Raw genomic sequence first — 13,010 nt, 5'->3', positions numbered from 1 at the left:
AATTAGACCTTTAAAAATGTGCCTATTCTGACATTTTCCAGGCTTTTCGGTGGCAGTACCTTAATTTCACATGCCTAACAAACCAAAACGTCCAAGACAACATAATAAATGCGCTCATAGAAGCCATAGAGCACCTACAATATAAGACCTCACTTCCCACACTGAGGTGCTGCCAATGAAACATTTTTCCCTGAAACTATTGGTAAGGAAACATGGGGATTTAACAAAACAAGTTTAAAACCCTGGCAATTACTGCCACAGATATTTTCAGTCACCCACAATTTCATCATAAAAGATAGAAGCAGGGTTCCTGCTTGTTAAAAGAAAGATCCATCCTGATAAAGTACCAGAAAAGGTGTTTTTTTTTATTCCAAGTCACTTTTTTCACAGCACTACAAGAAATCATTTTCACTCCTATGAAACGACCCCTGGTGTCCTGTACAGGGTGTATGCTGCCTTGAGCCCGTTGCTTGCTGGGATAGGCTCCTGCTTCTCTGTGACCCTCAATCGGACGAAACAGTTTGAAAATGGATTGATGGATGGATGGAAAATATTGCATCTGGAAAGGTAGCAAAAAATGTATCTTCGAAAAGACAGCTGTAGCAAAGCTTCATCTCTGAGGGACACTCAAAATAGATGGATGGGTGGATTAAAAAAGAGCAGCACTGGTTTCCTCCCAAAGACTGGTAGGTTAATTGGCTTCTGGGAAACAGCGCCGATGAGCCCCTGTGAGAGTGTGTGTGGATAAAAGTATCCATAGACGATCATAGTGAGCCAGAACTTAGCCTGGCTGGACAGAGAGCAAGACAGGGCTGCTACACCCTGGATGGGATGCCAGTCCATCGTAGGACACACACACAGGGGCAAGACAAAGACGCCAGTTAACCTGGATGGCATGTATTTCGACAGTGGGAGGAAACCAGAGCACTTGGAGAAAATCTGTGTGGAGAATTGAATTCAGGAGCCAAAAGCTAACTGGCAAGCCACCGTGCCGCCCCCAGAAGTTTATGTAAACGGTATAATGACTTACTTTACTGGATTGATACCATTGTACCAATACCCCAATAGTGACAGCCAGTTTCCATCACGTTCACTTCCGTACCAGAAACATGAGCCCTTGGTTCTCCTAAATAACCCATCACGGCAGTCACTGAAAAGATTCCATCTTCTCTGAGGGACAGGAACCAAATGGGACAGCTTCATATATTTACAGGTCAATGCAAGAAGTCAAAGAAGGCGGAGAGTGAAAAGCATCATTGGGTCTGGAAAAAGCTACCTAGTTTCACCTAGTTTCTTCGTAGTTTCTACCTATGAAGCAGATACCCTGGTGCCTTTCAAGATACAGCTGGATAAGATCCCTGGATTAATTAGCTACTATCTACCAAACTGGCTAGATGGGCAAAATTAAAACCTTTACATTCTTATGTTCTTGAGAGATTACGGTGGCGACTCTTGCACAGTCCTTTCTTCAGTTTTTAGCCAACAGCTATATCACCCTGCAACTAACAGCTGGCAACCCACTGAAGCTCAGCTGGATGGGAGACCTGGGAAAAACTAAGGTTGCTGCTGGGAGTGGTATTAATGGGGCCAGTAGGGGGCGCTCACCCCACAGTCCGTGTGGGTCCTAATGCCTCAGTATAGTGACAGAGACACTATACTGTAAACAGGCACCGTCCTTCGGATGAGACATAATTCTGAGGTCCTCACTCTCTGTGGTCATTAAAAATCCCAGGGTGGTTCTCGAAAAGAGTAGGGGTGTAACCCCGGCGCCCTGTTCAAATTTCCCATTGGCCTTTACTAATCATGGCCTCCTAATAATCCCCATCTATGAATTGGCTTCATTACTCTGCTCTCCTCCCCACTGATAACTGGTGTGGGGCACTATGGCTGCCGTCGCATCATCCAGGTGGGGCTGCACATTGGTGGTGGTGGAAGGGAGTCTCCATTACCTGTAAAGCGCTTTGAGTGGAGTGCCCAGAAAAGCGCTATATAAGTGTAAGGAAATTATTAATTTTATTCAGTTCATGTGAGGAAATGCTTCTGAGACATAAACAGTTACTCTGAGACACAGAGTCACAGGGGTTTTTCTCACCAAATTACCTCACAAAAACCTGGAGCCCTACTATGCTTGGCTGGGCTTCCCAACATGCGTTTTTCAATTTTTTACAGAGTGGTGAAGGCCAGCATGATTTATAATATGGGAGGTTAAAAAAAACCCCAAAAAGCTATGCACACAGGAACATGCAAGAGCTACTGACAAAGCATGTCTGTTTTTCCACGCTCACAATCTCTCGGCACGAAAAGAGTAGCTTTTTCTCAGTTCCTAGAATTGAGGCAAGAAACCCTCAGAGACAAACTTTTCTCATCTCCCACCTACCCCTTCAACTCAGATCTGAGAACATGTCTTCGGTCTTCCCCACTTTCATCCTGCCAGAAGCCTGGTTAGTCCTGGTCAATTTGCCAAAAGGAGCATCTGATAAGACCGAGCTTCAGTCAATATGGGCTCATTTCAACAAATCCAAAGGGTAACACTGATGCTTGCCGTATAACTGGCTGGTAGGATAGGTGCTACTTAGTCTGGGCTCTCTCAGCTATCTGTGCAACAGCGACTTATAAGAAGATCATAAGAAATTACACAAACGCAACAAGGCCATTTGGCCCTTTCAGGAGTTAATTGATTCAAGGCTCTCACCCAGGTGTTTCTTCAAAGAGAACAGGGTATTGGCTTCAACAACATGGCTGTGTAGCTTGTTCCACACTCCCACAACAGCTCTGCATTGCTGTAAATAGCAGTTTTAGGTGTTATTAATATTACAAGCTTTCTGTGCCCTTCATTGAACCAATAAGCAATGTGAAGAGGGGATTGAGGAGCTCATGCTATCAGAAGAGAAACCATTGTGTAAAAGAGAACCATTATGTTTAGCGTGGATTTCTACCCAATTTGTACTGCATCCATGAGGAGGGAGATGGTATACTCTATGTATGATCAGCTGAATATACAGTCTGTCAAAGTATTATGTATCATTATCTTATGTGGGTTAAGATAAGATATAGTTAGCCACACAGATCACGAAATTAACACAGCTCAATCAAGATAATCATTTTAGTTATGTTCCGTAAGTGCTCCTGGTGAGGCTATTGAGTGTTACTGATTTTAATCAACTGGAGCCGGCACAAAAGTGGCGTTTCCTTCTTCCATGATATTTCTGTGTACCTTTCTACTAGGCTCATACAATAAAAGCCTGGATCCTTTCTGGTGACATAGCACTTGCAGTACAGCTACATTCAAGACACACGGTACACCGAATGATTATACAATCAAACTGGGCAATTTGGGCATCTTAATCAGTAGTGATTAGTTGATTAGTTCTTGTATGCAGCGGTCAAGAACCAACAGTTTTTGATTATGGAACTATTTGCATGGCCCCTAAGCAAAGACAGTTTTACAGACCACTAGAGCTCTGCAGTGCTGAGCGTCACTCAGGGCTCCTATCCAACAGGAAACACGCTGTAGCTGTTTTAAATGCCCACAGCGCACTCCTATCACAATGTTTTATTTGTCCTGCTCAAAGAATAGCAGGACAGCAGCCCTATCGTGTTTTATACCACCTCTCCGACACCGTGACTGTTTGAAGTTTTATGGGGCGGGCTCCACTCCGTTAAAAAGCACTTAAAAGTGGCTTTGAATGTTAATGGCTTTTCAAGCCTGCTTCGCTGCAGATGGGGTAGGCGTCGCTCCAGAGAGCCATCTTTCAAATCCAGTTGCCATTACAGTCAGGAACAAAAATAATAGTTAGATAATTATTGTTGTTGGTTGGTGATGATACGGGAGGTGGGGGGGTGGGGGGTGGGAAGCACACGTTAAAATATCTCAGCTTGATGGATTTAAGCTCCAGATGCACACTGGTTAAATACATGCATGTGTGTTGCCACAAGGATGTTTGTAGAGTCTAGATTTACAAGAAGCATCTTGTGTGGGTATAAGCGTTCTTGCTCTCTTGCTGGCTGAGGTCCTGTAGGCTGTTTTGTATGGTATTCCACACAGGACAGCAGTGGTGAAGGATGGAAATTGTGGCTAATTCAGTCATTAACTAGTGTAATGAGATAATTAAGAACACTGTTGCCCTGGAGGAGCAGGTCATGGTTATCCCTGCTTTAGAACAGGTGTGGTTCAATACGCAGGCAAATGAAAAAGGTTTTACAAAGAAAGCACCCTTCCAATCACCAGGAAACCATCCAAAGTACTGAGTCTAAGGAACGCCAAGCATACTCACACTGTCAAGATACTGCAATTTAGATGTTTTGACCTAACTTAATCCTGTGCAGGTAGACCACAATACATTAAAAAAAAAAATCAAGCAATGACATGCATTTCAAAATTTGCTTTTAGTTCAAATGCAGGACAAGTGCGTTTGTAACAGGTCTCAGGTTAGGCACATGCACAAGCACTGCCTTATTAAGCCAGAAAACTATTTTTTAAAACTTTTGTCCAAAAGAAAAGGCCTTTGTACCACCTAAAAGTCCAGATAGTTGATGAGGACCCCTGAGGCGTGCTTGGGGTTGTTAAAAAGTAAAAATGTTAACAGGCCCGTGACTGGGCCCAGATGTAAAGTCAAGGAGCCTAGAGCCCAAAAATAGCTCAGGCTTTGTCGAGACTTTTTGACCAATAAAGTAAACAAACACTCAAGGGATTCACCTTTATAATCCCAGAAATCATATTAACCGTGAAGTCCCGTAAAAAGAACAGCCAGTTTAAAAAAAACACTAGTTTTGAGGGGGCGGAGGTGGCAATTTACAGGAGAAAGGCGAGGTTTATTTCTGAAAAATAAAGTAAAATTTCATTCCTGGTTCTCATCGGGTTGTTTGTCTCTCTCACTGGATAAAAATCCCTCTGGCTTGATATTTCATCTCTCTGTTTACACTCAGAGCTGCGCGGTGTTTTAAAACAGTTGACATGTGTTTTGTTTTAAAAGAAAATCCTAAGTCCCGAAACATACAATGATATTTGAGTGACTTCAGGTGCCCAGTTGTTTCAGACCTGTGTTTATTAGACTAGCCTTTCAAAGTCACCACACTCCGTAGAGCTGGTTATGAAGCCAATATGTGCAAGCAGAGAATACTGAGCTCAGTTCATTATGATCAAGAAAAGCACTGGGGGAAAAGGAACAAAGCTACATGGATCTGGGTGCACACTGAACTGCTTTCTCAGCTCCTGTAAAGCCTTGCTACAGTACCTCCTGGACATTGTGAGATACTAGAAGAACAGTTCTGTTCCCCTTTCCTTGCTTGCTTTTCAATCCCCTCTTGTTTCTGCAGATAAAACACATCTGAGGCGCGAGTGGTTCAGTTAGCACCTTCCATCAGATTGAATGAAATGTTAGAACATTTAAACCTTCGACAGCACGCGTTACTTTGGCGGTTATCCGAGAGCCAGGCATATCATCTCTGTTTTCATCTGAACCTTTCTGACTTCTTCCCTTTCTTGTGATCATTGGATGAACGAACCTTCTACTCAAACAAAGAACTGATCTGAAACGGTGTAAGTACGTAATAATGATGCCTAACACAACAAAATATACAAAAAGGAAGTCCTGGAGCCAAGGTGTAGACACTATAACCCATTTATTGTGATAACTTTGTAATTATAAAGGGCTTTCCATTGTAATGTCTCGGCAGTGATGACTTCACAACTACTTGTCTAATACGTTTTAAATGGACTATTTTTACTAACAAAAATGAGAAAATGCCTTTTCGCTCATTTAAGTGCTGTGACCTACATGGCTGCAGCTTGGTGTAATTCCATCTGGACCCTGTGACTTTACAAATCTTTCGGGCAGTGCTGATGTTTTCATTGGGCTTTCCTATGCTTCGTCGTGGATACCCGGTTATGGCCGCGTTGCTAAGATACCCCCCCTCGTGAAGTATTACAGTGCTGTATCAACAATGCGGCGCTATTTCAACTGGCCAGCTTGCTGGCTAAGCAACTCGAGTGTTCTTGGAGCGCCGGGGTGTTGTCATAGCTTTGAAGTACCTGCGGCAGATGCGAGCACCAAATTGAAACCAGACAGGGGTCAACCACTTAACCCATCTATCAACGTCCCGCCTGTCTAAAAATGCCTTCGTGCGCTCCAAAGGACGGCTGCTCTAACATCACCATTCCTCCTCCGGAGGTCTGATTCAAAGGGAGCGGGAAGAAAAGCAGGTTTCCGACCTCAGCGCTTCAGGAAGCACCTGGCTTTTATTGGCTCTACTCGATTTCAGACGTGACATTGACCCAACGGTTTCCGAGCGTACGGGACGTCAAAAAAAAAATGTCACGGATTTGGTCGACGGCTTATGCCAAGGAACCTGAATCAGCCAATCAAGTCACTCGAAATCAAAGGCTTTTGATTGGGTGGGACGGAGGTGCTTGGATTTTCACTTCCTGTGTCCCCATTTTTGAACAGACAGAGAAGAGGTTTTAGTTATTGTCATGTATTGGTTAACTCGGGTCTGTAGTTTTTCGTCTGATAAAGCAATCGGATACTGTCCAAGAAGATGAAATGTAGAAAACAGCTTCTATCTTGATATGTCCTGGTTAGTCTACTGGCTTTCTGAGAAAGACGGGCTTTAGATTTTAAAGCACACCTTATTCTATCTGAACAGAGCCAGCACAAGTGATATGGCTATTAGCATTGCTGCCTCATAGATTTTGGATCTCAGGCTCGATTCTGGTGTATGGATTCTTCTGTGTGGAGTTTGCATGGTCCCCCCACGTCTTTAGTTTCCCCCCCACCTCCCGAAGTCATGCTTGGACTGGTGTCCATGGTGGGATCCTGCCCTGCTCTTTAAGGTTCCAAGATCAGCTCCATGTTGCCATGACCCTCCTCAGGAATAAGTGGCTTTCTTATGATGATCAATGGTATTTTAGCTGTCGTTCAGCAGATACTTTTATCCCTGGAATCATATACAGGCTATACAGACTCACATCAAGAGTTCAGCTTCCATCACAGAAACACATAGGGAGACTAGGTAACATGCCTGGGGACAACCAGTGAGTCAGTGACTTGTACAAAGAAGTAAATTAAATTAACCCTTCTCATTAGATACATTAGGAGAAATGTGCTTTTCACTTATACTGTATATACTGATGGAAAAAACAAACGCAGCACCTTCTCCTCCACTCTCTGGCCCTCCCGTCTGGGTGGAACAGGCTGAAGAGTGATTCATCCGTGAAGAGGACCTGATGTCACTGCTGACGAGTCCATCTCAGCCCCTGTCTGGCCCAAGCCAGTCGGGTGTGACGTCTAGGAGGTGTGAGCCGAGGGCCTCTGACAGGTCGCCTTGTGCTAAGGCCAGCAGCATTGAGCCTCATTGTCCTGTCACTGATGCGGGCATTGTGCCTGCCGGTAGTTTCAGCAGCAGTACGGCTGGCAGATCTGAAACGATCTCTCAGATGGACCAATCTGATGTGTCGGTCCTGCTCTGGTGTGGTCACTCGAGGGCGACCGGATCTTGGACGGTCATCTGTCCTGCCAGTCTGCGTAAACCTTCTCTGCAGTCGGGACACAGTGGAGCGGCTTATTCCATAGTGTCTGGCAACGCTGGCACATGACATGTCTGCCTGCAGCATACCAGTGGCCCTCTCCCTTCCTTCTGGTGACATTCGAGGCATTATGGAATGCCCAGAAAACTGACTAAGTGTGGCCTTTTTCTTGCAATAACATAAGCTTTGACTTAAGGTCTTTTTAAAGGTGACCTGATCAGGCATTGTTCCACCTGGACCTTGTTGGGTTAAAGTGCACCTAACGAGCTGTCGTGTGATTGGCAAGCTGCAGTGCCTCACTGCACAAGCTGTATTGCTGGTCAGAGGGCTCAAAACAAATTGACGTTTTGTGACAGTACATAAGCTAGAACTATAGTTTTCTCATTCCAGAAAATGTTGCGTTTCTTTTTTCCATCAGTATATAAGACTGTAACAGGAGAAATCGTGGTGATGCTCAGCTGTTGGCTTTCCTCGTCCAGGGGTGATAATGAAAGTGTTCCAAGTCCTGAAAACCGACTGTTAAGAGCTTTGTTTTCAAGGCAGCTTTTTATTTTTTTCTTCTCGAGGTTGGCAAAGCTGGCCGCCAATTTGAAATCGCTCAGCACCCCCCTCCCTGCCTTTCTTCTGGAGCTCAGAGGCAGTTGCTCCTTTCTTTCCCCAACAAACGGATCAAAGAGGCGCACAAGGAATCGATAGCAATCATCACCATCTCTTTCACACCGGCAGAGACGAGGCACAACAGCACCAAACGGTGTGATCTAGGGCGGAAAGGAACTGGGAACATGACAGGGAAAAAAAAAATCCTGTACAGGTTAAAGATGAAACAAAATTTTTCACTTATCCACTGCCAAGTTAGTCAGACACTTGTGCGGCTTGGAATTAACCTACTCCGGGGACTCAGAGGCTTCAATGGGTTAATTAAAACATTAATTTATAGATTTGACAGTAACTTAGATAAGATCTGTGGAGTACTAGAACAGATTGCAGGCAGCAAGGTGACACATTAGTAAATATGGATGGCTCACGGCACAGGGGCTCAGTTCCAGGGACGCTGTCTCCGCCGAGTTTGGATGTCGTTGGGTGTTTACATGAGAAAAGCCAGCCAAAGGCATTATCACCAAATCACTGGGATCTGCTATTAATGGATTTGGGATCACCAGCTAGCTGGAGCGTCTGAGCCTTTTTGAAATGATGGTTTTGAGTTTTTCTAGTATTTGTTAGTATATTGTCTCATCAGTCGAATTTCAGTGTTGCAGCTGGACCTGGAGTCCTTTGAAGGTCAAAGGCAGACGGTTTGTGGTACAGAGTTATATATACAGTAGATGGTTTTGTATTTAAAAGTTAAATCTGTGTAGCACAGTAGCTCGGTGGGTAGCATAGCTGCCTTGCAGTCCTAGGCCCTGGATTCAATTCTGCGGGGGCTATCCGTGTCGAGTTTGTATTCTCTCCCTGAGTCTGCATGGGCGTCCGCTGGGTTCTCCAGTTTCCTCCCGCCAGTCCAAAGACAAACTGGGAGGGTCGTTGACGTCTGGGGAAAACTGGTGAGAGTGTGTGTGAGTCCGCGCCCGCGTCTGCCCCCCGCGCTGTGAAGTGAAGCTTCATCTCCGAAGGACGCTCAAGGTGGGAAACGTGGTGCTCATCACCGGAACAAAGAAACCAACAGGGCTTCCGATTGCCCAGCGGTTTGATCCATTTCACATTTTCGCACCAACCACATGGCTACAGCAACTGGCAACTCCAGCAACTGGCCGTTAACAGCGTGTGGCCTTCTTTAGAGGGGTTATAACACAGAGGGGCTAGAAGAAAGACAGTGTGAAGTACCATGCTTTTGGCGACCGCATGGCCGGCATGGACAATGGTTTGCTCTGACACCGAGCGGCGCGTCTCTTACCCTTGCAGGCTTTCCTGTGGGTGATGGGCCGCGCCAGGTCGCGATAGAAGCCCTCCTTGCAGTAGTGGCAGTGCCGGCCGGCGGTGTTGTGCCGGCAGTTCATGCACACTCCTCCGCTCTTCCTCCCGGACAGCTTGTAGAGCTCCATGTTGAAGCGACAGCGGCGGGCGTGCAGGTTACAGTTACAGGCTGGAGGGAGGAGACAGAGGGTGTGGGGTCAGCCTAGGCCTGCCACGTTCACTTCAAAGGTACTGCTTTAACTGTTAACTCCAGGGAGGAAAATAATTCTAAGACTCCCACTGCGGATTGAGCCAGGTCAGGTTTTCCGAGTTGTAGTCAAATACTAAGTGCAGAATGTTCTATAACCCGAACCTACAGTATGTTTTGAGTAAATTTAAAGAACGTAGAGACGGAAAATACAGATCAGGTACACAGAGTCTTCTGCTGTTGCGCTTTCATTTAGGAACTCATTTAGGACAGATTTCAGGAGACGCTTCTTTACAGCAAGAGTTGTGGGTGTCTGGAACAGGTTGCCTGGTAAGGGTGAGGCCTGAACTCTGGGCTTCAAGGAAAAACTGGCCGAGGGGCCACACGCCCCCTCTCGTTTGAATCTTTATCGTGTTCTCATTTCAGACAGGAAACTCATCTATTCAAATTCATGCCACATGATTTCTGAACCCAGTAGGCATTCCTATTAGCTTTACTGTATGTTTGTCTGAACCTGTGCCACATACAGAAAAAAACCCATACAATTCTGAATGCCAGAATTGAGGCTACAAAAGTGCAACAGGGTTTGTTGGACTAGTGGCTTGTACCATTACATGTGCTTCATGCTATAAGTTAAAAAGTTTTAAAGATCAAGATGTCACATATCCTGCTAGCGCCTGAAATGTGCTCTTTTTTTTCCCCTCTTGAAATAGAAACAGAGTTTCAGTTTCTCCTGGTGATTGGAGCACAGTGACTGTACGCACACAGGCCCATCAGTGTAATCCAGAGAAGATGTCACTCCTGTAAATCCTCTGTATTTACATTGTGCAAATGGAACTGCTGCAGGCGAGTCTGAGAGTTGGAGATGTTTAATTATAAGCTAACAGTACATTTCGAACGCCCTTGTGCATTACTGTGTTTTTCTTGGATGTTTAAGCCATTAATGGTGTGCAGTTGACGTGTGTGATTATTCGTTCCTTCATCTGTGAGTCTTAACGCAGGAGTGGATGAACAATAGCCAAACACCAATAGTCTTGTAATTATATTAACAAGTGCTGAAATACATAAACATTTGCCCGTACAGCACTGTTGATATGAACAGTAAGCCAGGCATGATTCTGCATCCAGGAGAGAAATATTTGGGTCTTTTGCAGACCCGTCAAGGCTAGTTACTGGAATAGGAAAGAGACAAAGAACACTGTTTTTGATATCCTATCTAATCTGCACGATCATAAAAATGTTTCTGTTTATGATCGCTTAAAAGAACTGATAATTGTGGTGATAACATGTGGTGACCGATTAGAACCTTATCTTTTTCTGCTCCTAAAAACTTTTTCTCCCAGTCTTTGAATTATTCAGGAATATTCATAGGTCAATTTGACATAGGTCTTTTACAGTTGCAGAGCAGTTACATTAGTCAAGCTGGCGGTTCTGTTAAATAATGACAATCTCACATTTTTGCACAAGGAAGTGAATGGGGGAGTCCTGTTTTAAAGCCTAAATGGCTAAAGATCACTTAGTAGAATAAAAACTGTGGTGAAAAAAGGAAACTCAACTGAAACAAAACTAACAAGATTGTTGTGAATGAGTTCTCAAGAACCCTTAAGGAACTTGTCTGCGCTCGCAGGTTCTGTAATCAATTACATGATTGATGGAATTAATTAATCATTTGCCGACGAATCTGGGGGGGAGAAATTCAGGAGAATATCAAAGTCTGCAGGAATCCCAGTCTCCAGTACTGGACATTCCCACCTGTTCACGCAGGTGACCTGGTCCACAACACTACACGCCAATACAAAAGGCACAAAAAAAGATTCAAGTTACACGGTTACTGTACACAGAAGGTAAAAGACCGTCTATAATGCTCAAGCAGTTTGGGACAAGGATATAATGTTCTTCAGTAGCACAGCATGTTACATACAACAATCCATAGGTTTACATCAGATACTCATTATCCAAATAACTGAATTGCATAGGGCAGTTCATGAACTGCTCCATGTCAGCTATCAGTCTTTCCATAACCTTAGTAGCTTTGACTTTAATATTTCTTTGCAAATATTTTTATTCTCGCCAAAACTAGAAAATTCCCATCAGTTTACCCCCCCCACCCCAAAAAAAAACGTTATCCTAAGATGCAGTGTGATCCACCACCAAGTGATGTCTTCGTAGAAAACACCAGAGACCACAGCTGTTACAATTACTTCATCCATATTCAGTCCAGCCCAGCTGCCAAGGCCCTCGATTGTTTTGCAGGTAGACAATAAGGAATGCTGAAAATAAAAAAAATAAAATAACAACAACCTAACCTCATCCGACTGGAATGCTTGGATGGAGGGTAGAACTTCAAAATGTTTCCAGGTAAATGAGAATCAGACTCAAACATCAAAAGACTTGGAAATGGGCTTATAAACGAATTCGCTGTAGCAATGTTTGCCGCATATAAATAGCAACACAATAGTAACGGCAAAATCCATTTTGGTTTCAGGAGCGTGAATCAGATTAATTTTCTTAGTCAAGCAGGCGTACTTTACAGAGCATCTTCCGATGCAGCAAATATTCCGACAGCACTCTACACAGCAGGCCAGCCATTGGAGAATCCAGCCAAGATGTCTCCCAGTCTAAGGGCAGTTGTGTGGCCTTTCCACAGCTGTATCTTTCTCCTTGATGACAGGAAACTGGCAATTGGCTGTCTAATTGTCAGTGTAACCAGGTGGGATTTCGATAGGAAACCCAACGGAGCTATCCAGAGAAAAAAATTCCCGGCACTGTCATTCCAAATGTAAACATAATTTACGTTTTCTGAGCCGGCCCTGTTTTCTGAACCCCCCCACCCCCACCCCCCGTCTGTTTTTTTGGGAAAGCGTGGCGAAAGAAAAATTACTCACAGTCTGCGGCCAGGGTTGGGGGTCTAGAGAAATAGGTCTGTGTGCTCTCGTAGACACTGTCCCAGAATTTTCTACAGATGTCACCTATGTCTACCCACGGATAAGGGCGGGGTGGAGTGAGATTGGAGCACTAGGAGGTCAAAGCCCAAGAAACACATTCCCAGACTATTTCAGAATTCCATCTGATTGTTATTATGGAGCCAATTTGTACGGAATTCTCAGCTTAATGAAAACTATTTGTTCTAATCCCCTCAGAGATGAGCTATTTTGTATTATGTAGGCTCGTGTTGGCTGTGAGCTGTAACATTTTGTTTTCTGTGGAAATTGTGATGATTAATACTGCGCTTTCCCTCATAAAGCAGGCGAATGACACAGGAATGTAAGGTCAAAGCAGCTGCACCAGCAGCAAAAAAGAAGTCACCGATTTAACAATAAGCTGAGGGCCGCTTTAGAAGAAAACACGTTTCCTGAAGAACAGACCTTGAGGTCAAGATATTTACAG

At 44.4% G+C, this 13,010-nt stretch overlaps 1 protein-coding gene across 2 annotated transcripts in view; it reads right to left on the bottom strand.

Annotated features, from left to right (window-relative positions):
- Positions 1-13,010, bottom strand: part of ntn2 (netrin 2) — an 88,817-nt gene that overhangs the window by 29,880 nt on the left and 45,927 nt on the right. For both annotated transcript variants that reach the window (XM_088612500.1, XM_088612499.1), the window contains exon 3: positions 9,417-9,605. In XM_088612500.1, coding sequence (XP_088468626.1) covers positions 9,417-9,605 — 189 coding nt within the window. The remainder of the gene's footprint in view (positions 1-9,416; positions 9,606-13,010) is intronic.

Source organism: Lepisosteus platostomus, chromosome 19 (genome assembly GCF_059453375.1).
Source record: "Lepisosteus platostomus isolate fLepPlt1 chromosome 19, fLepPlt1.hap1, whole genome shotgun sequence".
Classification (NCBI taxonomy): domain Eukaryota; kingdom Metazoa; phylum Chordata; class Actinopteri; order Semionotiformes; family Lepisosteidae; genus Lepisosteus; species Lepisosteus platostomus.
Note: the sequence above shows the minus strand (reverse complement) of the source record. Positions and strands in the feature narration are given on the sequence as shown.